The 24,785-nt window shown below is 39.0% G+C and overlaps 1 protein-coding gene across 4 annotated transcripts in view; it reads right to left on the bottom strand.

The window, feature by feature from the left end:
• Positions 1-6,148: 6,148 nt before the first annotated feature.
• Positions 6,149-24,785, bottom strand: part of DNAJC4 (DnaJ heat shock protein family (Hsp40) member C4) — a 2,281,272-nt gene continuing 2,262,635 nt past the window's right edge. For all 4 annotated transcript variants that reach the window (XM_044075728.1, XM_044075729.1, XM_044075731.1 and 1 more), the window contains one exon: positions 6,149-6,319. In XM_044075728.1, coding sequence (XP_043931663.1) covers positions 6,220-6,319 — 100 coding nt within the window. In that variant the 3' untranslated portion in view covers positions 6,149-6,219. The remainder of the gene's footprint in view (positions 6,320-24,785) is intronic.

Genomic DNA, 24,785 nt, shown 5'->3' with positions numbered 1-24,785 from the left:
CAATATGCGGATATGTGGGGAGAGGGGAATCAAAAGATATCGGGGACTGCTCAACAGTAAAGTGATACAATGGCACCAACCTTCAGGACAGAGATTTGGGGGTACAGGATCAGTAGACATTAGGGCAGTGCCATGATGGCATTTAAAGCATTATGGTGATGGGAGGACACTAACCACCAGGGTAGCACCATAATGGCACGTAAAGTATTACAGTGATCCAGGTGGGAGGACACACTAGCCACCAGGGCTGTACCATAATGGCATGTAAATAAATTATCATCACTGGGGTGGGAGGACAAACTAGGCACCATGGAAGTGCCATACTAACACACAAAATATTACGCTGATTGGGGAGGGCGGAACACAGTAGCCACCAGGGCATATGAGACATATGTCACAATGGCACTTCAACTATTACAGGGATCAGGAGGTGGAGGGGCCACGGGAGGGCAGATAGGTACAGGACAGTGGTGTGTGTGTGTGTGTGTGTGTGTGTGTGTGTGTGTGTGCGTGAAAGAGACAGGATGACTGGGGGAGGGGATGCAAATGCTTATACAAGCACAACTTTACTACTGCGATACGCAGTAGTAACTGCAATTCAGAGGCATATAAATTAGCCAGTAATGAAATCTTACCTTGTTGTAGCTATGTTTCTGAATCGCAAAATATAGTGTCATGGGGGCAGGGTTTTTCTAGACCAAGTAATATAGCTCATGCTAGGGGTTTTAATGAATTCCTGGGTTAGTTTTCCCAAACCTGTGTTAAGTAAACCTTTTTCTTGTATGTCAACTTAAAATACTTACCACAACTTCATTATTTCTTGCATCTCTTCAAATAACACTTTCAATGCATTCTTATAACTTCATATTTTCCAAAGGTTACACCAAAAAACTTTTTTTAAGAGTCTGTTAACACAAAAGTGCTCATGAGGTATTTTATTCTGAATAAAGTTTCTTCAGGAACATCACTGTCTGTTGTCCAACACTGCTCTTTATCATTTTCTTTAATATTTCTCTATATTTATTTCTTCCTTTCAACTTCTTTATTCCCTTCTCCTGTAGTATAACATTAGCATTTACTTATTTGCTAGTCACAGCAGAGGGAAGGCACAATAAAAAAAGGTAAAATAAACCTGTATTTTTTCATTCACATCGAGTTGGGCTTTATATTCTCAGTGGAATTGAGACTTCGGCTTCGGAGTGTTCAGTGAGTCTACACAATAGGATAGGTCATAACACTAAAAAAATCCCCCCTCCCCTATGTTGAAGCAGATGTCACAGAAACTCTCTAGGATGTCCTTGACTTCAATGTCTGCTGCTGTCCAAAAAATTGGTATTAGTTTAGGGGATAAAAGGAGTGCTGGTAAACCCAGTGAAGTATAGAGGCACTGGAGCAGTAGTAGATGGGAAAGTATGAATCAAGGGGTTCAGTGAACAAAACAAAGCATTACAGTCTGTAAATTCAGCCATTAATATCTCTCCTTGAATCTCTATTAAGTAATCTGAAAAAGTTATAAAGTCGATTTCTGTTTCTTATTTTGACTCTAGCATACATAGACACATTTATGTTCCTTACCTATTTTTAATTGGCCTACTTTCATCATTTCCCTGAATTGTGTTACAGCTTTTGTCATTTTCCTGCACTTTCTGATGTTAAAATTTAAGTCTCCTACAAGTACAACATCCATATTAACTATTGCATATGCCTTTAAGTGCTAGCTCTTCTTTCCTCTACACCTGTATATGTACACACTATAATCATTTTCTTGAGTCTATTTCTACTTCTTATACTAAATACAGATACTATCCCTGCGTTTTGAATTACATGGTCCAGTAGTATTACATATTCATGTTTACATAAAACAGCAATGTCAGAACACAGATCAACTTCAAAATTCCATACAATTTCCCATTACAAAGTAATTGATATTGCTGCTTATTTTTTTCCTAAAACAATGAACACCCAGTAGACTTATTTCTGCATTCAAACTTTCACACCACTAAAAACTATATTTAGTGGAATAATGTAACCTCTTTCCCTTTTTTATCTTTTACATTCAATGACTTTATTTTCTGTCCTCCTCCACTATCCCGTGTTTGTAAAACATTAAATTTATTTTGCATCTCATTCATATGCACCACATCATAATGGCTGTGCCACCTTTAAATCATGCTCCTCCCCCTCATTACCCCCATTCTGAGGCTCTTTCATCAATACTTTGTGCAGCATTTGCTATACTTTCAATACATTCATCCACATGTAATTCCTTATTACCATCATGCACAGAATTATTTCCACCAACTACTTTATTTTCCTCACATTCCATCCAAAAGTGTCCCTTTTTGTGGCAATCATATTTCGATTTACAGTTCTTTATTGTGACCCCTTTCCTTACAATGTTCACATATACACTAATTACAATCACTGATTAAATTCCATCACAGCTGCAGTAAAAAACATGTTTTTGGCTGGCCCTACTGACACAATACTCCTTTAATGTCAATAACATTTAAACCACAAGTTAAGTGTTATTACCTTGCCATGTTTACTTTTCAATGAAACTAGACAATCCCATACCCCAGTCCATAGATCCTTATATTCTCTAATCTTCTAAAAGTCTGTACTTGTGTTACACATTCTGTAAATATTTTTCTTCTTTATCCATGCTTGTTCTTAACTATACTTACCACCCATTTTCACGTTACAACTCTGAGACGTAAATATATAACTCAACCATGGAAAATAATATGACTTCTGTTCAGAACCCTTAGGAAATTTATACATTAAAGCAAAAGTTTCAAAGATTATATCACAGCATGGTTCTTTTCCCAAAAGAATACAAGCCCTGACATCTGAAGCCTTTACTCCCAATCATAATATCACACTGTCACATCTGTTTAATATTGTGTCATTTTTATAGATTTTTAATTCATACCCAAAGTTTAGATTTTGTCTTCACATAATTCAGTAGTAGGTTTGTTTTCTGCTGCATATGACTTCTCATTTGCAGCCATTTGCAAACATCCACAGCACTCCTGTTTGTTTCATGCACAACCATCTTGACACTGTTATACTCCACTATCTGGTTCTTTGCTTGCTCTTTCTCTTATAATCTTTCCATCATATCTCCCCACAAAATAGCCAAACAATTGTCTGGTTCAGACTGCTGCAACATTTTTTGTAAATCCTCATCTGGTAGCACTCCCTACTAGAGGGTCATTACAATCACTTCAGTCACTTGTGATCTTTACTTACATCAGTCACAGTTACTGTAGTGTTCTCCTCTCCTTTCATCAACAGAGCCACTGTTGCATCAGCATTCAATGTTCCATCCTTCAGCTCACCTTCTATCACTATTTCTCTTCTTTCCCAGTGTCTTTCGCACCAACAAAGAACAGGGGAAGTTCGCCAGTACCCTGGCCAAATTTCCTTCAGTCATTATGAATACCACCTCATGTTACTTCTGAAAAGAGGCCAGCGGCCTAGTGCAACTAACACATTCAACAAAACAAGCAAACAAATATTAGGGAAGAATGAGATCTGATAATGTTTACTTTGGCATAGTTAGATGTTTGTAGCCAGTGATACCTGGGATGATTTCATGTGATTGCATACAATCATCTAATTGAAATGTGGCTGTTGTCAGAGTTTTACATTGTCTATGATGAAGGGGACGGCTGGTCTACTCCAAAAACAGTAGATATTTTGGTGCAGAATTGTGTCTTTGGAATGGGCATTAACTGCACAGTCTTTTAGAGATATGAAAGGTTGCAGACAACATGGACTTGAAAAGAACTGGAAGTAATAATAAGAAAAGCTGGACAGGCAGTGCAGAGTAGCCTCTTAAAAGAAGAATGGTTAATCCACTGCTAAGGGCAATGTCTCTTCATATAGCTCAACTTGAGAGCCCTCTGTATCCAACAGATAAGACAACTAATATGGTACAGAGCTGTAAAACACTAGTCTCTTTAATTAAAAAAATCATATTTCACGTTTCTTTGCACATAATGAGACTACACAGTTGGAAAGGCGCTGCACTGCATAAAACGTCTTGCAAAGAGTCTGTAATACACAAGAAATTGGACCTTGTTATATGCTGTGAAAGCTTATTAGACCTATAGTTATGTTCGTACTAGCATTGACTTGGCTGGTAATAGTTGCAGCAGCTGACATGCAGAATGTTAGTAATTCATTTCTTAACAACCTGACAAAAGTGTTTTTATTGCCGGTGGTATTGCACCCCTACACACACACACACACACACACACACACACACACACACTTACTTGCATGGGTCTATATTAGAATGACGAAACCTCACTTACGCGAATCCCGAAAGGCCGACACATAAACAGTGAACCTCATGAACACCGAATGTCCTTGAGTGTAAAATTCAAAATAATGAATCTCCATAGCTGTCCACACCATGTTTAGTGAGGTAAAACATCAGTAGGAGATTCCCTTATCCGGTTTAGCGCCCTAACGTAAATGTGCAATAGTTACTGACCTTACGGTTAGGGTGTGGGTTAAGGTAAGTGCATATATAGTGATACATTCATATTTATTTTGTTTGGGTAGGCAGTACGTAGAGGGCGGTGGAGTTGGCCAACTACTGCAATTCGATATTTTGAATTTCGCGCTTAAGGATGTTCGGTGTTCTTGCGTTTGCTGTGTATGTGTTGGCCTTTTGGGATTCGCGTAAGTGAGGTTTCGACATTCTAATATAGACCCCACACACACACATTTAACAAAAGGACAGCTCCCAACCACAATGGCAGTAATTTACTCTCCCATCCAGTTCACAACACAACAGAGTAAAAAGTATTGAGGATGCAACATCTCATCTGCCACAATGACACCATCGGTGGCAATTTTTACAGCTGGTACCCTAAAAGTGATGCTTTCTTGCTCTGAAACTCGGTTAATAACAGATCTGTACTGAATTCTGCCTGCATTATACTGCTGTCTATAGATATATAATTCAGGAAACAGTATTCAGTGTATATCTGAACAGTGTACAGAAAAAAGTATCTTTAAATTCACACTGAGGAAAGTAAGATGTATGCTACTACGTACAACTCTCATCACTACATTCACAATTTAGGCTTGAAGTATTATAACAGACAACTTCAGCTTTTTCTCAAAAACTACACAAGCGGAAGGGAAAATTCAAAGTATTAAAGACTTGTTTGTTTATTTTGTTTGCAACCCAAGACATAATCAGGCTACGTTCTATACATATATTAATAATCATTAGGGGGCTGGATTTCAACTTCATTTTGTCATACTTCCAGTAATCCTGGAATAAAAAAGTATGTTTTGCAGTAATCAAGCAAGTCATTAAGGATAGGTCAATAATGCATATTCGGAAACATCTTCACAAAGCTGTATATACTGCACGAAATACGCAAGTTCATATTGGTGTCAAACTACATAAGCAAAGCTATGAACATCTGCAGTAGAATACATTTCCTGATGAGAAGACTCATTTTGTCAGAAAGCTATCACAACAATTGCTTCCAATAGGAATATTGTAAACTCATATTCTGTAGTACTAAGAGACTTGAGTGAAAAGATCAGAAAATTTTTAACAAAAGATGGAATATTCATATAATGGCAGGATATTTGGGAATGCAGAGCAAGATCACAGTAGGTACTGAATAAACTGGCTGCTTTGGTCAAAAGGGATTCATATTCTGACCACTGTAAGCAGCAAAAATAAAGCACAATTACAAAACTTAAAGTGCGATTCCAGCTTTGCACAACTAAATAAACTCAGAAAAATAGGGAGCTGCACTACTGAAAATAATTTCCATTATATAAGTCATACAAAATAGAGCAATATTTTAAATGTCACAGAGAATACAAGCCCATCTGCTCCAGAAAAATGTCATGCATTTTTCACATTCTTACAATTGTGAATGGCTTGCTCTACGGCAAGTGATGAGGGAAAAGGGACCCAGTGAATTTTATTCAATAGGTAAGTGGCAAAAGACAGGTGACAACAGGACAGTTAAAGAAAGTAATCAGTATGCTGAACCTTGGAAGAAAGTGAATAAAAAGAGAAAGAAGGCCAGGGCATAAAAAATATATGTACCCAAGACAAGAGACTATTTCCAGTATAAATAAAACTAAGGGTTCTTGATCATGTTGTTTTATATATTTTATTAATAATCTACATTGCTTGTAGCTTCAGCATTTTTATCATCATTTTTAAGCTCATTTTTCATCTGTTCCTGTGTACTTCATCTTGTACTTCTCCACGAACTCTGTATGCTTCTGTCGAAGAATCTCTTGTTGCTTCTTGAATCCATTAAGCCTTCACAAAAGAAGATAAAAATTGAATTGTCAACAAAAAACAGTCTTAATTACTAACTGTGCAAATCAAAATACCTCATACCAAATATAACAATGACAGCGTATTCCTGATGTTTATGTTAGTGTTTAATGCTCTCGTAGTATTTTAATTCCACACATTAACTCAAAAATCTAGTCATTCAAGATACAGTCCAAGGAACACAAACAACCTGAAAAAAGCCAAACTGATTAGGTGACATCATCTTTATATGCCCTGCTGAGATTACAGTATTTAATGAAAAGAGAAGTCTGACAGTAGGTGATACCAGAAAGATTTCTCCTGAGTGAAATTTATAGGGGAATTTAATCAACTCTCACCTCAGAGAAGAGCTATGTTTGTCAATAAGTCATTTCCACTAATCTACCAACGAGATGGTGAATAGGATTTATATATATATATATATATATATATATATATATATATATATATATATATATATATATATGACAGTCCTGTCTTCAACTGCTCAGAATGTTTAATTTCAGCACTGAGCCATTTCAAAGTAGCCATGAGACAAATGAAAACAAAAAAGCCTGGGACAAAATTGAAAGTTAGTTTCCCATCTTAGCATTGTTCATATTTCTGGACATCTTTCAGAGTAGAAAGGTATCAGAAATCAGTTTGTCTAACAGTTACCACTGAGGATTAAGGCTATGAGCTATTAAGCTGCTTCCTCTAGTGCAGCATTTAGGTTCATAGGTTCATACTAGGCTATCTGCCCGAGGGCATTTACAAGCCTAGCCCATAGTTTTGTGGCTTACGCCACCCCTTTAGTATGGGGAACTATACCCATTATTTTGCTGTGCCTCTGTTGAGCAGTGACACTGAGGTAATCCCTGGGGTATATCTGCGATCTCCCATCCATTGGTCAAGATTTCTCTTGAACAAGGCCAGCGAGGTGCTCTGCCTCACATATACCGGGATTTTATTCCACAGCATAGGGAGTCTTTGGGTGATGAATCTATCCCTCCAGCACGTCCTATTAATAGCCGTGTCGAGGTTTAAGTCTCCGCCCTTGTGGCTCTGACGGATCTAGATTTTTGAGGTGAAGCATATTCATCAAATCTGGGTTTGACATGGCCTTGTATGTTAGGCAAAGGTCACCTCTGAGCAAGCGGTGGCGACTGAATAGAGCTGGAGTTCTTTCAGTCGGGCAGCATAGGACAGATTTTGAGACCCTTTATCCTTTTGGTGAGGAACTTTTGTGGCCTCTCCAGCTGCTGCAAGTGTCGGGTCAGATACATTCCAAATGGGGCATTGTACTCAATCATTGGTCTGATGAGTGATGAGTATAGGGAGACTATGACCTCCCTTGATCTAGATGAGAATCCCTTCATGATAAGGTGGGCAATGTAGAAGGTCTTCCTAACTACTTTAGCTACATGGGTGTCGAATGACAGACTACTATCAACCTGGGTCCCCAGGTCCCTGATAACTTCTTCTGTGCTCAGTGGATTGCCACCTATTTGGTAGCTAGGGGTAACCTTGTTTTTCCCGAAGGGTATGACTATGCATTTTTTGGCATTTAACTTTAGGCCATGGCTCTGGCACCAGTTATCCGTTTCTGTGAGACCCTTCTGAAGGATATCTGTGTCAGATGTGTTTTCTACTATGGCGCCCAGTTTGCAGTCATCTGCAAACTTTGTCAGCCATAACCCTCCTGTGTTTGCTTGTACTTCGGAAAAGTAGATGCCAAACAACAGTGGGCCCAGGACTGAGCCCTGTGGTACACCACTTGTGACAGGCTTTGAGTCTGACATGGCGCCAGCAACTCTGACCCTGTGGGTTCTGTCACTCAGGCAGTTTGCAACCCATCTTGTGATGTATGGGTTAACATTTAAGCTGATGAGTTTTTCAATGATACCCGAGTGGGGTATTGTATCGAAGGCCTTCGCCAGATCGAGGTAGGCTGTATGGACTGCCTTTCCCTCATCAATGGCTTTGGTGACTGTTTCGAAAAAGTCAACCAAGTTTAGAAGGCATGATCTGCCTTTGACAAAGCCAAACTGGGATGGATCCAAAGTCTGCAAATTCCCTATGTCTTTATTTATGAGGTCCATTATGATCCTCTCCATGGCTTTGCAGATAAGGCTTGTCAAGCTAATGGGCCGGTAATTTCCAGGGTATATATATATATATATGACAGTATATATATATATGACAGTCCTGTTTGATTCCGTTAGCCTCCATTTGCCTGCTGTGTGATTCTGAGCAAGTCACTAACAGAAAGTGCTCTGAGGGAAATTGGGATCTTTTTTTAGGCTCCTCAATAGTCTCCTGAACTACATGTCTAGTAAATACAAATGGACTTTTCACTTACTGATTATTCTTGAAGTGTCTGAAAAAAATTACTAATCATATTTTTAAAATCTTGAAGGAGACACTGGTAAAAAATGGAAATATTAGTCTCCTGTACTAACACTGCTTATATTTAAATTAATCTTTCAGAGAACAGTCTTTCACCTGCTGATTACTCTGGACATTTCTGCAAAAACATACAGATCACTTTAAAATAGTATTAGTTATCAACTAATACATGTTACAGAACATCTTCTTTGTCCCCTGATGACCACATAAAATACCTCAGTGTTCTAACTGATCTCCCTATCAGCAAAAACTCTCTTATTTTTGGGTGACATTAACTGCCCTTCAATAAAGTGGGATACCCATACCTCCAATGTAGGATATGCCCAAAAATTCCAAAACTTAATAAACAAAGAAATCCTTTGAGCAAATGGTAAATAAACCTACAAGAACACACACTTCTTAACCCCCAGTAATTTATCTTTGTGAAGGGTAGACCCACTCTATTTAATTTGGTAAACTTCTTCAAAAGGACTGAAGAGGCTGTAGTGGTGTCCATGAAGTGCAAATGATGTAGCTTGACCTTGCCAAACCTTTCAATATCATTCCCCATTTTGGTTTCAAACAAAAGCTAAATGCTTTACAAATTATGCCAGATGAGGTAAGATGGATAGTAAACTGACTGAAAGACAGAATCCAGACAGTAGGAATTGCGGGTCTATAGTAGATCGGTGAAATGGCATTACAGCGAATGCCGTTTCGCCGACACATATAGATCGAAATCTGAAAATAGCTAAGGCTCATGTCAGTGTTTTTTTCCCCAGGGAAAAAAATCACTTGGCTTGAGCCATGACATTGCCCTTCACCCCACTGTAGTGCGATCTTGGAATTAGTATATTTAGTTGGGGGGTGAAGCCCCCCACTTAAGTATGTTAGAAATTGTGTGTGTGTGTTTTTGGTGCTAGCGATTTCTTTTCCAGGGAAAGAAATCGCTGTTTTGAACGTTCTCGGTTTAGTGCAGTTGGTGTTTATGTGTCACTGAAGAGGTGTTCGATGTAATGGCTCTTTGAGCTTTTAATATAGACTCAGGAATTACAGATGGCTCAACAGGGAGTATGAAAGTGACGAGCAGCATTCCTCAGGGCTCAGTGATAGGGCCTCTCCTTTTTGGTATTTACTTCTTCTTAGGTTTCCAAGTTGACAGCCAGATCTCTGGCTAACAAAGCTTGCACAGAACTGTACACTAGGAGATGTTAAATCACTCTGTGACACCCAGACCCTCCAGTATGAATTCTCCCTAGTAAACTCTTGGCATACTAAAAATGGGCTCAAACTAAATGATAAATAGTGTAGTATCACTTTTAGTAGACAACCCTTCCCCTTATCATACTACATAGACAACACACAATGACAAAATTAATACATGTCAGGGAGCTAGGTACTTGGGTTGATAGCGCTTGCTCTCTCTCTCTCTCTCTCTCTCTCTCTTTTGACGATCATGTCACAATGGTTAGCAGAAAATCATTTTATTTAGTCCAGCTAATTGCCAAAGGAATATCATCACATTCTAAAGAGGTAATCCCTCCCTTATACTCAACACTGATCAGGGCAATTATTTAGTAAAATATCACCTTTGGATTGTTTCTCATTAAACATAAATAAATAGAAAGACCCAAAGGCTCCTAAACAAAAACGATCACATCTAAAGTTCCTGAGCCACAGAGTGTGGCTGGAAGCACTATATCTTTATTTAAAGTTCTATATGCATTTGAGGGGAGATCTCAGTCTCACTTTATGTGCCCTTAGAGATCAGATTGTCCTGGACCTTCTGGCTATCCACATGTCCAATATCTCCACTAGTAATAGAACCAGAGACCATCTTCACCAACAAATAAGTAAAAAAAAATGTTAGAGGGACAGGTTTGTTTCGGTGCCTCTCAAACCCTCTGGAATAAACTTCCCCTACAAGTTAAGCAGTGCGACTATCTTCCTTTAAACATAAACTAGATGACTATGTGAGCATTCACAGATCTACTCCTGGACTAACTGCTGTGGCTCTCCTGGAGAAAGAAGGTGCTTCCTGAGGGACAATGCTGGCAGGGATGGTCTTGGAATATCATATATGAATCTATGACTCAAACACCTAAAATTTTGGAAAAAAAAAGAAAACTAAATACAATGAGGTAAGACAGAAAGGAATGATACAGATGAGTATTAAATTAAACTCAGTGAAAGAGGGGCTAGTCTTGAGAATGACTTTATTTATATGGAAAGAAAGAGTTTGCTTGCTTATGTACAAAACCTGCAGCTCAACTATGTACCTGGCAGAGGTAAAGGCTCAAGAATGGAAGTTTGCAAGTAAAGAATTGTATGCAGGTGTCAGTGGCTCAAGAGAAGAGATTCTGGCAAGCTGGACAGATATTTATTTAAAAAAAAAATCACTCTATTTAGAGTTTACAAAGAAATAAACCATGAGAAAATGTTCTTACATTCAAAATGACAGTAATCAAACCATGAAAGTCACTGTCAAAGGAATAAAAAAACAAAGTTCTCACTACTGACACTCAGCTACTATGCTAAAATGAGGTTTTGAGGGAAAATCCAGTTTATAAGAAGAAGAGCAAAAATAAAAATTGTTTTACTTACACACCTGCTGAGTATGTGAGGGCGCTACAAAGGACTGCATAGTTCTATGTTTTATTCCTATTGCTTGCCAGGGCAGGCCCTAGCTCCTCCGTGACTCAGAAAAGGATGAACATGTATAAGAAAATAAAGATCACATATCCAAAACACTGCTACCAACTTACCACCCTGCAAGGACAAACAGAAAGTACATTTGGGTAAGATGAACTTATAATAGTAGATGTTTGAATGATCACTGCTGCAGTATCCTTAGCTATATCAGTAATATCTTGCCAAGGATATATAACAGCCAGATGGCTTCCAAAGTTTCAGGGCACCTTCCATGCACCCAAACTGTCAAGCAGCTCGAGCTGAGCATAGTAAAAGACAAGTTTGGGTGTGAAGCCCTCCAGAGCTTCCTGACAGCAATGAGAGGGAGGCTGAGCCCTAAAACAGCAGTGCTAGGAACAATAAAAAATATATGTCCTACCCTGGCATAAATAACACACCAAAAAACAAGGGTGATGGAAGGAGGGAGTGGCTGTACTATGTTCTTCATATTGAGCACAGTTTCAGTAGCATATGGGTAGATTTCAGTAGCATATGGGTAGACTTCCATAGCTAAAAATATGTAGGCGATGGAAGGAGAAGGGTCCAGGAACCCCTAGAAAATGGTCCTAGCATAGCTTGATCTAGACCTACAAAATGAATCAAGCATATAGTGCTTTGTAAAAGTATGGAAAGAGGACCAAGTAGCAGCTTACAGATTATTTTTAGAATCCAACTCTCCAAAAAGCCATAGATGAAGCCAAGGTCCTGGTAGGGTGGACCTTGATCCTGCCTGGAAAAGATTTGTTACGGTGAGTGTAACAAAAGGTAGTAGCCTTCGAAAACCATTTGGAAATAGTCTGTTCAGACACAGGTTGTCCCTTCTTTTTACCTTTGCAAGAAATAAGCAATTGATCCGAAGATCTGAAATATCTGGTTCTGTCAAGATGGTACCCGAGTTGTCTGTGGACATCCAAAGTTTAATATAAAAGTTTCACATCAAAGTTTAAAGTCACATTACCAGTGAGCAAATACTCCCTACAGGTTACGTCATACTAAGAGTAGACCGGCTAAACAAGAAAGGAGGCAGTGTAGCTATAATATTTAAACAGCATCTAAACATCCAGATCTTAAAATCATCAGCTCCACAAATAGGCAATGAATAAATAATATATACCAACCTCAAAATAAACCAAAACAAAACCATCAACATAATTGGATGTTACTTCCCACCTGGCCAAAACATCCCTCCACTAGAAAACCTCCTCAGCTGGTCTACCCACCATCTCCCCCAAGAAACTATCATTTTAGGTGATTTCAATATTGACTGGCAATCCTGTTCTGGCAACCATCCAACCCATCATGTAAACCTTCATGGCTTCACCCAACTAGTCCAGTCACCAACCAGGATAAATAAAAACTCCAGCAAGCACACTACCCTGGAATGGATACTAGTCAGTAAGAGCCCCCAGTCATATCAGGCTGCTTATCAGATAGCCTCAGTGATCACTCCCCAACATTCCTACTAAAAACATACCTATACCAAGCTAAACCTGTCATCTACCATCAAATACGTAAAAAACTAAACTTTAACCCACTCACATTCATCTCATCCCTCAAAGAATGTAACTGGCATAGTCTAAAGTACCTCAGTCTTGATGACGCAGTTGAATTTTTTAATACTACCTTCCTGAGCATCCTTAATTACCATGCCCCCATAAGACTTTCCAGAACCAAAGCACAACCCTCCCCATGGCTACAGAAAACCACTAAGTCAGAAATGAAAAACGGGGATAAAGCCTGGGAGCACTGGCGCAAAACCAAAACCCCCTCAACTAGACAGAAATTCCTAGAACTACGCAATAGAGTCAAAAAGCTAATACAACAGGACAAATTCCAATACTACCAGTCTGCCCGAGACTCCTCCCAACACAGCCCCAAACAATTATGGTCCTCCATAAACTCCATCCTCCACTCAGGTAAAGTCAGTACCACTCCTCCTAACATCCCTCACTCCTCAGAAAATATTGCTACCTCATTCAACACACACTTCACACAAACCATACTATCACTAGCTAAACAACACAACCCCCCTCCCCTCCAACCTACACCTTCAACTAGTAATCTCCCCACTGCTTTCTCTTTTTCTCCTGTACCTACCTCCAACATAAAAACCTCTTAACTAAACTTAAGCCCACCAAATTAGCAGCAGACAACCTCCCAAGTGAATACCTACAAATCGCAGCTGATGCTCTGGCCTACCCAGTATCCATCTTGATTAACCGATCTCTGTCAGAAACTTACGTTCCCACACTGTGGAAAGTATCACATATAATTCTCCTCCACAAAGGCGGACCCTCCACAGAACTAACCAATTACTGCCCCATAGCTATTCTCTCTCCACTCTCCAAAATACTAGAGAGATGCATACACTCTCAGGTCTCAGACTACCTCCTGACTAACAACCTCCTTTCCAATACTCAGCATGGTTTCCGACCAAACCATAGCACCACAACTGCCTTACTCCCCTTTACTAACACTATCCTTCAGCATAAAAACAATGGCTATCTCTCCTCTGCTACTTTCCTAGACCTATCTAAAGCATTTGACATGGTCCCACACAAACAACTTATCTTTGTCCTTGATAACCTATCATTCTCTCAATCAGTCACCAACTGGTTTCAGAGTTACCTGTCTGACCGCCAACAATCCGTTGTATGGAAGACTGACATATCTCCCCAACTACCTGTCTCCATAGGGGTTCCCCAACGATCCATCCTTGGGCCCCTACTCTTTTCTGTTTTCACCAATAATCTAGCTTCTGCCACCAAACATGGCACACTCATACAATACGCAGATGACTCAACCATCATCTGCTCAGCCCATTCCCTACCCAAACTGCAAAAGTCACACAGGAAGCCTTTTCCTCTGTTGAAACTTGATTATCCGATGCCCAATTAATACTCAACCCAAACAAAACTAAACTACTCATCTTCCAACCCACCAAACATACTCAAAACAGTTTTCACTTTAACATCACAGCAAAAGACACCACTACATACCCAACTGAACACACCAAATTGCTAGGAGTGGAAATAGACAATAAACTAAAATCTGACATTCACATATCCATGACCATAAAAAAAGTCCACAAAAAACTAGGAGCGTTATACAGAAATAAGCAACTTCTCACCAAAGCAGCAAAGATTTTAATAGCAAATTCCTACCTTATCTCCACCCTACTTTATGCCTCTCCAATATATACCAACCTAAGGCAATGCGATCTAAACAAGCTAGAAACCTGCTACAACAAAATCGCAAAAATTTGCCACAGGGGCATCCTACCGTAGTCACCACTGTCTCTCACTTGCTGAACTGGGCTGGCTTGAACTGCCTCACCTCCTTCAATGGTATCAACTCTCACTCGCCCACAAACTAGTAAACCATCCACTAAATGTCCCATCCCTCCAGAATCTACTCCAACCCTATCGCATCACCAGACCACTAAGATCCAGCAACAAAAATCACTTGCAGATCACTAAAGCCAATAACTCTGCTGGTGAAGCACTATTCTCTTGCACCATAGCCAAATTATGGAACTCCCTCCCACCCACAATTACCTCCATACCATCATGCACCCACTTCAAAACTTTACTAAAAGTGCACCTAAAAACATGCTGGCTATGCCCCTGCAACTCCCACTCTAAAATCACCCACCCCATCCAACCACTACCTTTCTTTCCACTCCACTAACTACCTTGATTATAGCAAGCCCAGATGCTCATAAGCCTAGTACTTATACAGCAGGAACTTCTTATTTTAACATTTGTTAATGTCTGTTATGTACTTCACAGATAAAGATTCTAGTTGTCTACTGATGTACTGTGTTCTTCATCTGTAAATATGTTGTAAGTAATTGCTATGTTATGTTGTTAATCACTATGTAATCCAATGTAACTACTGTCTGTTTATTTTAACTGTGGAGCTTTTCTCCCCGGGCCTCTTCTGAAAATGGACCTACGTCCAGTTGGACACTCCCGGTCAACAAATGTAAATAAATAAATATAAATAAATAAATAAAGTTTGGAGTATCCTTTGTTGCTTATTTTTAGGTCCAGGAAAGAAAACAAGGAGAGGGAAAGTTTGGCTTAAAGTAAAGTCAGATACCACTTTAGGCATAAACACAGGATTAGTTTATAAAGAAACTATGTTCCAGTGGAAAATGAAATAGCACTGACTCACCATAAGAGATTACAACACAGACGCCCTTTTTGCAGATGTCAGAGCAATCAGTAAATCTGTTTTCCATATTAGGAAACTCAAGTCAGGCAGATTAGCTGGTTCAAATACAGCAAGTGTTATCTTCTCTAACAGTAAATTAAGATCCCAAAGAGGCGCCACCAGTTTTCTTGGATGCATCTTGTGCAAACCCCATGCAAAGAACATTTTGACTTGAGACTGCACTGAAAGAGGAGAATATAGGGCAGACATGATGAAATACCAATGAAAACACCAGTTAAAAAACAGATATAAAAATATAGACATTACAGACAAATGAAGTCTGTTGCACACAGACGAAAAACTACACTGTGCATTACACAAGCTTAAATAAATTAGTGGTATCTACCTTCAAACAGCAGTGCCTATTTTTTGGATTCATTTTCAACTAGTGTTTTCGCTGGTATTTATTTGTATTTCTAGCTGTTTTTCCTCTAAGTTATTGTATTAGTTCAGGTATGCTGAAATGGCTAATAAATGAATCTTGACAGGGCAATAAGAAAGGCTATAAGACAGTAACACACACAAACACTGTAAAACCAGAGAACAACTAGCCCTGACTGGGAGCTGGTTATGTTGTTGGCACCAACGAGAAACCTTTTTCCATTTGCTAACATATGATTTTCTAGTAGCAGGCTTTCTTGTTTCCATTAGTACCTGCTGCATATCCTCAGAAGACAGATAGCTAAAAGGAATTAAGGCCCTATCATCCAGGCAGTCAAATGAACATGACTGATGGGCTATATCAATCACCACTGGTCTTGTGTGAGTAGATCCAGTCTGTGAGGAAGCTTGTGGTAATTCCCCCTGGCCATTTCCAAAAGAAGGGAGAAGCATAACTGCCTAGACCAGAATGGAGTCATTACAGGGATCTTGGGGGATTCGCTCTGAATCTTCAGATGTACCCAGGATATTAATTGAAAGGGTGGAAAGACATACAAAACATTTCTGTCCAAAGAAAAGAAAAGGCACCTGTTTTCCTTCTTGCATGGAGTCCTGGAACAGAATTTTGCCAGCTGATTGTTTAGACAGGAGGCAAATAGGTATACTTGAGGAATTTCCCACAGATGGATCAAATCTTGGAAGACTGCCCGATTCTAGCATTCATCCCCTAGGGTCCACCCTGGTCCTGTTTAGCTTATCTGCCATGCAGTTTTGCTCTGACGGAATGCAGGACACCTGTACAATAAGACTGTACTGTGAAGCTATATCCCAAGCTAACATGGCTAGTTTGCAAAGGGGATATGACCTGGTTCCCCCTTTCTTGTTGATGTATCACATGACTGTGGTATTGTCTGTAACCACTTGAAGAGGTGCCAGGGACCAAATGTAGTTCAGAGAGTTGAGTGCCTTGACCAGGGCAAGCATCTCCTTGATATTTATGGGCTTGCATCTGTCCTTGGTGTCCCACACAACTTGCACTTTTATCCCTCCTGAACCTGCACCCCAAGCAAACTCCAAAGCATCTGTGTTGACTGACTGCTTTGGAGCAGGAAGATAGAAGAGACCACCTGGATTTAACGATATCTATTGTCTCCACCAAAAGATTTCTCTTCCCACAAAAAATGAAGTACTGGGATCTGAAAAGATACCAAGCACTGATGCTGGGACTAAAGAGATTCTAGACATCACTATATCTTTATTTTATTTGCATTTATTTTCTGGAGTAGAGCACTGATCTCCATGGATCATTTTCAGACTCAACCCAGGAGTAGTGTCTGGTTAAGGGACTTGCTCAGAGTCATATACATAGGCAATGGAGGCTGAGGGAATCAAACCTTGCACCAATGGACCACAAGAAACCACTCTTACAGCTCCTTAAACCAACTTGCCAGGGGTATCATGAGAATCATGGATGCCATGAGACCCAAAATCCAGAGGTATTCCCTTGTAGTAATTGAAGTCTAATTTGAAAACCTTAGAAATACACTGCATAGGCTGCATAAAAGTGATCTCTGTCCAGCAACAGACACCAAAGCCTGAAGTCCATCCTTAAAAGGACAGAGAGTGTGCAAAGTAGATATGTGTGCGTAGTTCAGTAAAGATAACATAAGCTAAGACTTACAGCTTGTAGAATCTGACTATAGAGATAGCTGAGTGGCCATATACACTCACCTGAAGTAGGTAGCTGTATGGTACATACTCTGTACAAAAGGATGCGACTCCACAGAACCCCAAACAACACCTATATCACTAGTATATATATTACAGCTCATAATAAATGGGCAATAAGCTTAACAGGTTTTGTGAAGTCCAAAATAACTGGCAATACATAACTTGTTACTTTACTCCACTGGAATAGGATAAATCATTTGCCTTCCTTTAATTTTTGGACTACTCCCTCCTCCTTTTCTTCCTTTACTGCAGTATCTTACAACTAACACACAAAATACTTAACCACACATTTAAACTTCTAAGAAGTCTTCTTGAGCTTGTGTACTACTCTCAGTAATTCTCCTTCCCTCCCTCTCAGCTTTTGTTTTACACTGTTCAACTCATACACTTATTATCTCTGGAAACCTTCTTACCTTATGCCATAGCCAAAGCTTACTGACTGTTTTTCTCAACACTCTTGCATTGCTGATTCAGTGGATGGGCTCCACTCCATTTGCTCTCACCACACTTAGGTTTAATCCGTTCCCCTACCCTAGCTGCAATTCCCACCCCCCTCTTACTCTACTTTTAAACTATCCTAACTCCACCCTACACTCCTCAACCTATCACTGTATCAAAACAATCAGAGCATAACCCAGTAGAAGTTGCCCTACAATTCCTGACTCATTTACTTAAAGTGCTGCAACCCAGTATGTTCTTTTAGAAGTTATACTGTTGAAACTATAACTATTCTTGCCCAGTAACATTTTATAGTGCAAACTAATATCTGTACCAAAATCTAACTTGCATGTCATACAAAACGACTAACTCAAACCCTACTAGTGTGCTTCCTCAGCATGTTATCACTCTTTATCAACTACCATACCTTCCTACTAAATATAACTAATACTCCTACAAACCCACACTCACTGCACCAACAGTTACCATGTCTATCATTCACTATACCACTCACACTGTACCAGCAAACTTTCTTTATTCTTTTTCAGTCACAGGGATCTTAAATCTAAGTATGTTGCCATATAAAATCCAATTAAACTAAAGCAGAAATGCATTTTGCTATATAATTTTCTTCACAAAATTTCTACCCAAAAAGTCAGTTGAAATATTCACCCAAACCCTGGTCCCACATAAAAGCAAAAACATACTAACAGCACAGTATTAAATGTACCATTTTCTTTTCCTCTCCCATCCCCCAAATCCAGCCTTCTCTTTCTAAATAACAACCTTAGAAGCACATGCAATAAAATCCAGGGCATACATGATCATACATGCTTCTATTGTCATTATTCTACAGACATAATCATAGCTACAGAAATGGCTGAAAAAGGATATAAATGACAATGAAATTACCCCCCTGGTTTCAATATAATTAGGCTTGACAAGGCAAATAAATGGGCAGGTGGACTTGCCAGCATCTACAATAATGCCCTACACATAACCACAAGCACACAGGAGATACCACAGTTTAATAATGCAGAACTATTTATATCACACCTCAAAATGCTTTATTTAGCAGCAATATATCACCAAGTAAAGACTTTATCACTGTAGAAAATTATGTATACTAGATATCCCGCCATAAACAACATGAAACAATAATAATAGGAGACCTAAATATATACTGACAGCTTATAAGTAGCAACACCCCATCTGATTCCATACACCAATAGGGCTTTACACAGTTAATTCCAACAGTTAATATAGTCCACAAAAGTACTGGTAGACATTCAACCTTAGTCTGGATTCTTAATAACATACCCAATAAAACCAGGGCAGCTGGTAGTTTTCCAGAGACCGTAAGTGGAGATCAACGCTCTCAAAGGTTACAATATCCAAGATAAAAATATAATTTACAACCAAGTACAAAACTCAAAAAAACTTTTGACAAACACAATTTTATCTAATCCTTCACAAAATATAACTGGGAAATACTAAAATATATGCTCTGAGACTCTGCTGTCACATAGTTACAGGAGATATTCCTAAAAATTCTTAATAACGTTGCCCCAGTACATGTCAAAAAAAGATCAAATCTAATCCTGCAGCATGGTTAACAAAGGAAACAAAGAAACCAATGCTACAGTGTGACAAAGCCTGGAAAGAGTGACTCAAGTATAGAATACAAAATGCATTTCAACTTTTCAGGCAACTAAGGACTAGGACAAAATACCAAATAAAGCAGGACAAGCACACCTGTTATAATATCCTCCAAAGTAAACATCAAAACAACACATAATTCTTCTGGGCAGTTTTTATGAAAATATTTTTAGAATGAACATGACAAGATAAAATAATTATGTCTGTGTTAGTTCATTGTTTCTATATTTAGAGAAATGCCAAACTACCACCCCCACCTTACATCAGAGGTAATAATTCAATTCCCTCACAGTTGAACAACCATTTTGTATAGACTATATTGTGCCTTACAAACATTAATATTTCCACTACCTTCTCGGTACCTGCGGTTTCTACTGAATATCCTCAGCTATTTGACTTCAGCCCAGTACCTACCTCCAACATTAAAAAAATTCCTTAATAAGCTAAAACCAGCCACCGTAGCTGCTGACCAACTCCCCTTGGATTACTTAAAAATCGCTGCAGATACAATTTCTTTTCTAGTGTCTACACTGATGAATATATCTATATCTGAAAAACACATTGCTTCCACCAGGAAAAAATCCCTTATTATACCTTATGCAAAGGTGGCATATCTACATAGTTTAATTGCTCATTGCAGTCCTCTCTCCCCCGTTATCAAAAATACATCAGAAATGTATTCATGCTCAGCTTCTACATCTCCTAAATTCAGATAATCTGTTCTCTGTAACACAGTATGGTTTCAGATGCCACCACAGCAAGACCACTGCTCCTCCATCACCAGCACAGAAACGAAAGTAACCTAGTGTCAGCTGTGTTCCTAAACTCACCCAAAGCTTTCAACACTATTACATTAACATTTACTCAATGAACTCTCTTCTATAGGTCTCTCAATCCTCCCTTAAATTGTTCCTTAGTTATCTGTCTGGAAGGCAATAAGCAGTCACATAGCAACAAAACCTGTCTTCCAGTTACCAAAGGTATCCCTCAGGGTTCTACACTAGGTACCGTCTCTTATATTTGTATAAACAAGTTTCACACTGCCATAGACCAAGCAAATATAGCACAATACACAGATGGTTCAACTTAAATATGTGTAGCCCCCACAATATCCACACAGACTCCAAGAAATCACTCACATTTCTTTCTCTTCAATTGACCTGGCTGAAAAATTCAAACCTATGCCTTAAATCCCAATAAAACAAAATTGATGTTGTTCACCCCAAAGCAGTATCTCAATCAAAAACAACATTCACTGGTTACATCCATAAATAAAATTAAAAAGTAGTACCACATACTAAATTACTGGGCATTGTAATAGATGACAATTTTAAATGTTATCAACATGTTCTTCAAACAATTAAAAAGACTCACAAGAATCATGACTCCTTTGCAGGGTAATACAATACCTTACAGACTCAGAAATACAAAAACCTAGCTTCACCCTATTTGCTTCCAGCCCTCTTATGTGCCTCACCTAACCCTACAAACCTAAGCTTTACACTAAAATCCAGCCTCCTTTTACAACAAAGTAGCTACATTTGCTACCAACACTACACACCGAGCTCACCACTGCCAAGCCTTAAAGCAGCTAAACTGCCTAGTGCTCAACAACTATATAACATACTCTCAGTTAGTTATGGCTTTCAGACTGATATATTATCCTGAAAAATTTCCAGCATTAAAAAAACACGTTATTGCCCTACACCCCCACACAGGACCACTGTTCTGGTGATAAATGTCTACTAAGGCAAATAATTCATCGAGGAACTCAGTATACTCCTGTTACATCGCCAAGCTCTGGAACACCATCCCTACACAAGTAAAAATGACTGACAAACTCCCAAGCTATAAAATACAACTCAAACAATACCTTGCCCAATCCTGGCCATGCTAATTTTCATTACCAGGTTGAGACCTGTAGTGAAACCACAAACTTCTTACTGCTTATCACTACTTTTTGCCCTCCTCTACTTAAATCATTACACTCATAACAACCTTCCTTTATGCACTTGAATAAATACACCCCTCTTCACCCCCTTCTTAAACACTTCTCATCTTTCTATTTTTCTAACTGTCCACATCCACCACTCCATCTCTCTCATGCAGCTCCAGTGTACTTAAGTTATAAGCCTTCTAGATACATCAGTTTGGAACAGGCAGCCTAAACAGACATAAACCTCTACCATGCTCTCTCAGTCATATGCTATTACCACTATCCTCTATACAATGTTAATATCTCCCCTCTCCTCCTGCATAATTTTACAACTTACCTCATTTTATCATTTGGAATCTTTACAAACCTACATAACATTAAAACCTCACTTCCTACATAATTTTATGACTTCATTACATAGCTTGAACTCCTTGCAACCCTTTCTTCACTGAAACTTTAGAACACTAAACTTCTTTAGAACGTTTTCACTTTCACAGTATCAATACATTTTCCTCCTTCAAGACTTTAGAGCTACAAGAACAGTATAGCCTTATAATTGTTGATGTAAACACTTTACTGAATATACCGGTCCTGTAATTATGTTTGTTTTTATTTCTGAGAAATAGTTTTTTCTGAGAACTGTCAGAAATTCACTTGTTAATACAAATGTATTGTGATGGGGTTTTTCTCTCCAGGTTTCCACTGAAAATGGTCTCTTCCCAGTTGGACCTTCCCAGTCAACAAAGATAAATACAAATAAAAAATAAACAGATCTAAATAAAGATCCATTTTTCCTGTGGAAGAAAATCTCTTTGAAATGAAGTGTCTAGCTGATATTTCAGGAATGCAATATTGTGTGAGGGAGTCAAGAAAGACTTCTGAATGTTTTCTTGAATCCCAATTTGTGCAAAAGATGCCTCACCCAAGAGAGAGAGAGATTCCTGATAGTATGCAAAAAAGACACTGCAAAGATAAGCAAGTCATTTAAAAATGGAAAAATGTGGATATCATGTAGCCTGCAATAAGCTACGATCAGAACTAGACACTTTGTGAACCCTCTTGGTGCAGTGGATAGTCCAAAGGGTAAGGCACGTAACTGATAATGTGATCCAGACACACAACACCTTAAGAAATATCTGAAGTCTAGATGACTAGAGAAGTGATGATAAGCATCTTTTAAGTTTAGTGTTAGAAATTTTGAAAGAGGAAGAAGAGGTAACAGTTTGCAAAGTGACAACATTTTGAATCTGGGCACTATCACAAACAGGTTTAGGAAAGAAAGACCCAGAACTGGTCTCCAAGCATTTTCTTTCTTTGGCACTAGGAACATCCTTGAATAAAAACCTTTTCCCATCTGGGAAGGAGGAACTAGTTCTACCACTCCTTGGGACAGCATGTGGTGAAGAACAGGCAGAAACAAAATAGTCTGATCTGCAGGATAAAGAATGACCAACTGGAAAGGAGGAATGTCCTTCCACTACCATGTGTAACCTTCATGAATCACTTTCAGAACCCATTTGTCTGAAGCAATCTGTTGCCAAAGAGAAAAATTGAGATTCAGACTTGTAAGAGAAAAAAGGGTCAGGGTGGCAGCAGGTCACAAGGTCTCTTGAATAGTTATTCAGACTTGCTGGACTGTCACTGGTGTTACGGGGTTCTGGGACTTCTTTTTGGAACCCCTTACCATTTCTTCTTAAATGTCTGTTTACCTGAATTCTGTTGAGACTGTTTACTCTGTTTTTTGCCAAAACTGGATCAGTAGAAAGAAAATCACTTGGACAATTTGGAAAAGGAGGGCTGAAAAATACTGGACGTTCCCTGGATCAGCTTGCCCCTTTCATCACACTTGTTATCTCCTCTGTAGCAGATGGGGCAAACAATAAATCCCTATCCAATGGATAATTTAAATTCTCATTTTTTACATCAACTGGGAGGTTCTGAGAATGCAGCCAAGCAAACCACCTTAAACAGTTTGAGTGGCCACAGCCCTGGAAGAAGTTTCAACAGAGTCATACACACACTTTCTCTGCAAGCAATGAGTAGTGAATTGCGCAACAGAAAGAAACAAAGTTGTTTAAAGCAGATTTTTCTTCACAAAAAACTGAAACTGTAGATAAAATAATCCTCAAACTTTTCACAATTTGTCAGAACAAACTTTAACATATGAACCTGATAAGTCTAAATTCTGAAAATCAAAGTTGCAGAAGTATACACTTTCCCCCATACCTATCAATACGTTTCCCATCCTTATTAGTAGGACTGAATTAACTAAGTGCTTAGTAGTGGTGGAAATCAACTAAGGCTATAAATGTTGGGTCAGGTTTGTGAAAATGTAAAAGACTTGGGAACTTTACATATCCCATTTACTGCTTTAGGGACAGCTGGCCGACTCTCAAGAAAATAGCAGGCAGTAAGACACACATCCTCTAAAGCAGACAGGACAAAAGGAATGGGTCTAGGTTCTGGAAAATCCTTCAATAACAACTCATAATATTTTCTTAGGGACTGAGAAACCCCGGTGTTCCCCCACTGAAAACACTAGGATGTTCTAGCAATAGTCTCTGAGAAAAAGAGACCCCCCCCAACAGGAGAATCAGAAATTGAGCTCTCCTCTGAGTGTGAATCAGAGGACAAAACCCTGAATCAGTTCCTGCATCTTCCTGTTCAGATCCAGAATAGGAATCTTTTCCGGAAAAGAGAAATCCCTACTTTTTTAACTAGAAAATACTTTACAAGAAGGATCAATAGCCTGAATTAAACCCTCACCCAGACCCAGTAAACTATACCAAGTAATTTGAGGAAGAGTAGATACATGCTTGGCTTTCTGATTTTTTTACCAGAAAAATGGGGCCAACTGTGTTACTAATGGCTGCAGCTGCTTCCCCAGGGATGGGCACAGCATTCTGACACAACAGGGAAACTTTCCCTGTTACCTCTCCCAGGGCGAACAAGACTCCACCTTGCCCGGTGAGGGAACTCCCAACAACCTGTGGTAATCATCCTTCCATAGTGGCTCTGGGTGCTGCA

Source organism: Protopterus annectens, chromosome 6.part1, assembly GCF_019279795.1.
Source record: "Protopterus annectens isolate FY-2018-M chromosome 6.part1, PAN1.0, whole genome shotgun sequence".
In the NCBI taxonomy this organism is placed as follows: Eukaryota; Metazoa; Chordata; order Ceratodontiformes; family Protopteridae; genus Protopterus; species Protopterus annectens.
The sequence above is the reverse complement of the archived record's forward strand: the minus strand, read 5'-3'. Positions and strand labels throughout refer to the sequence as shown.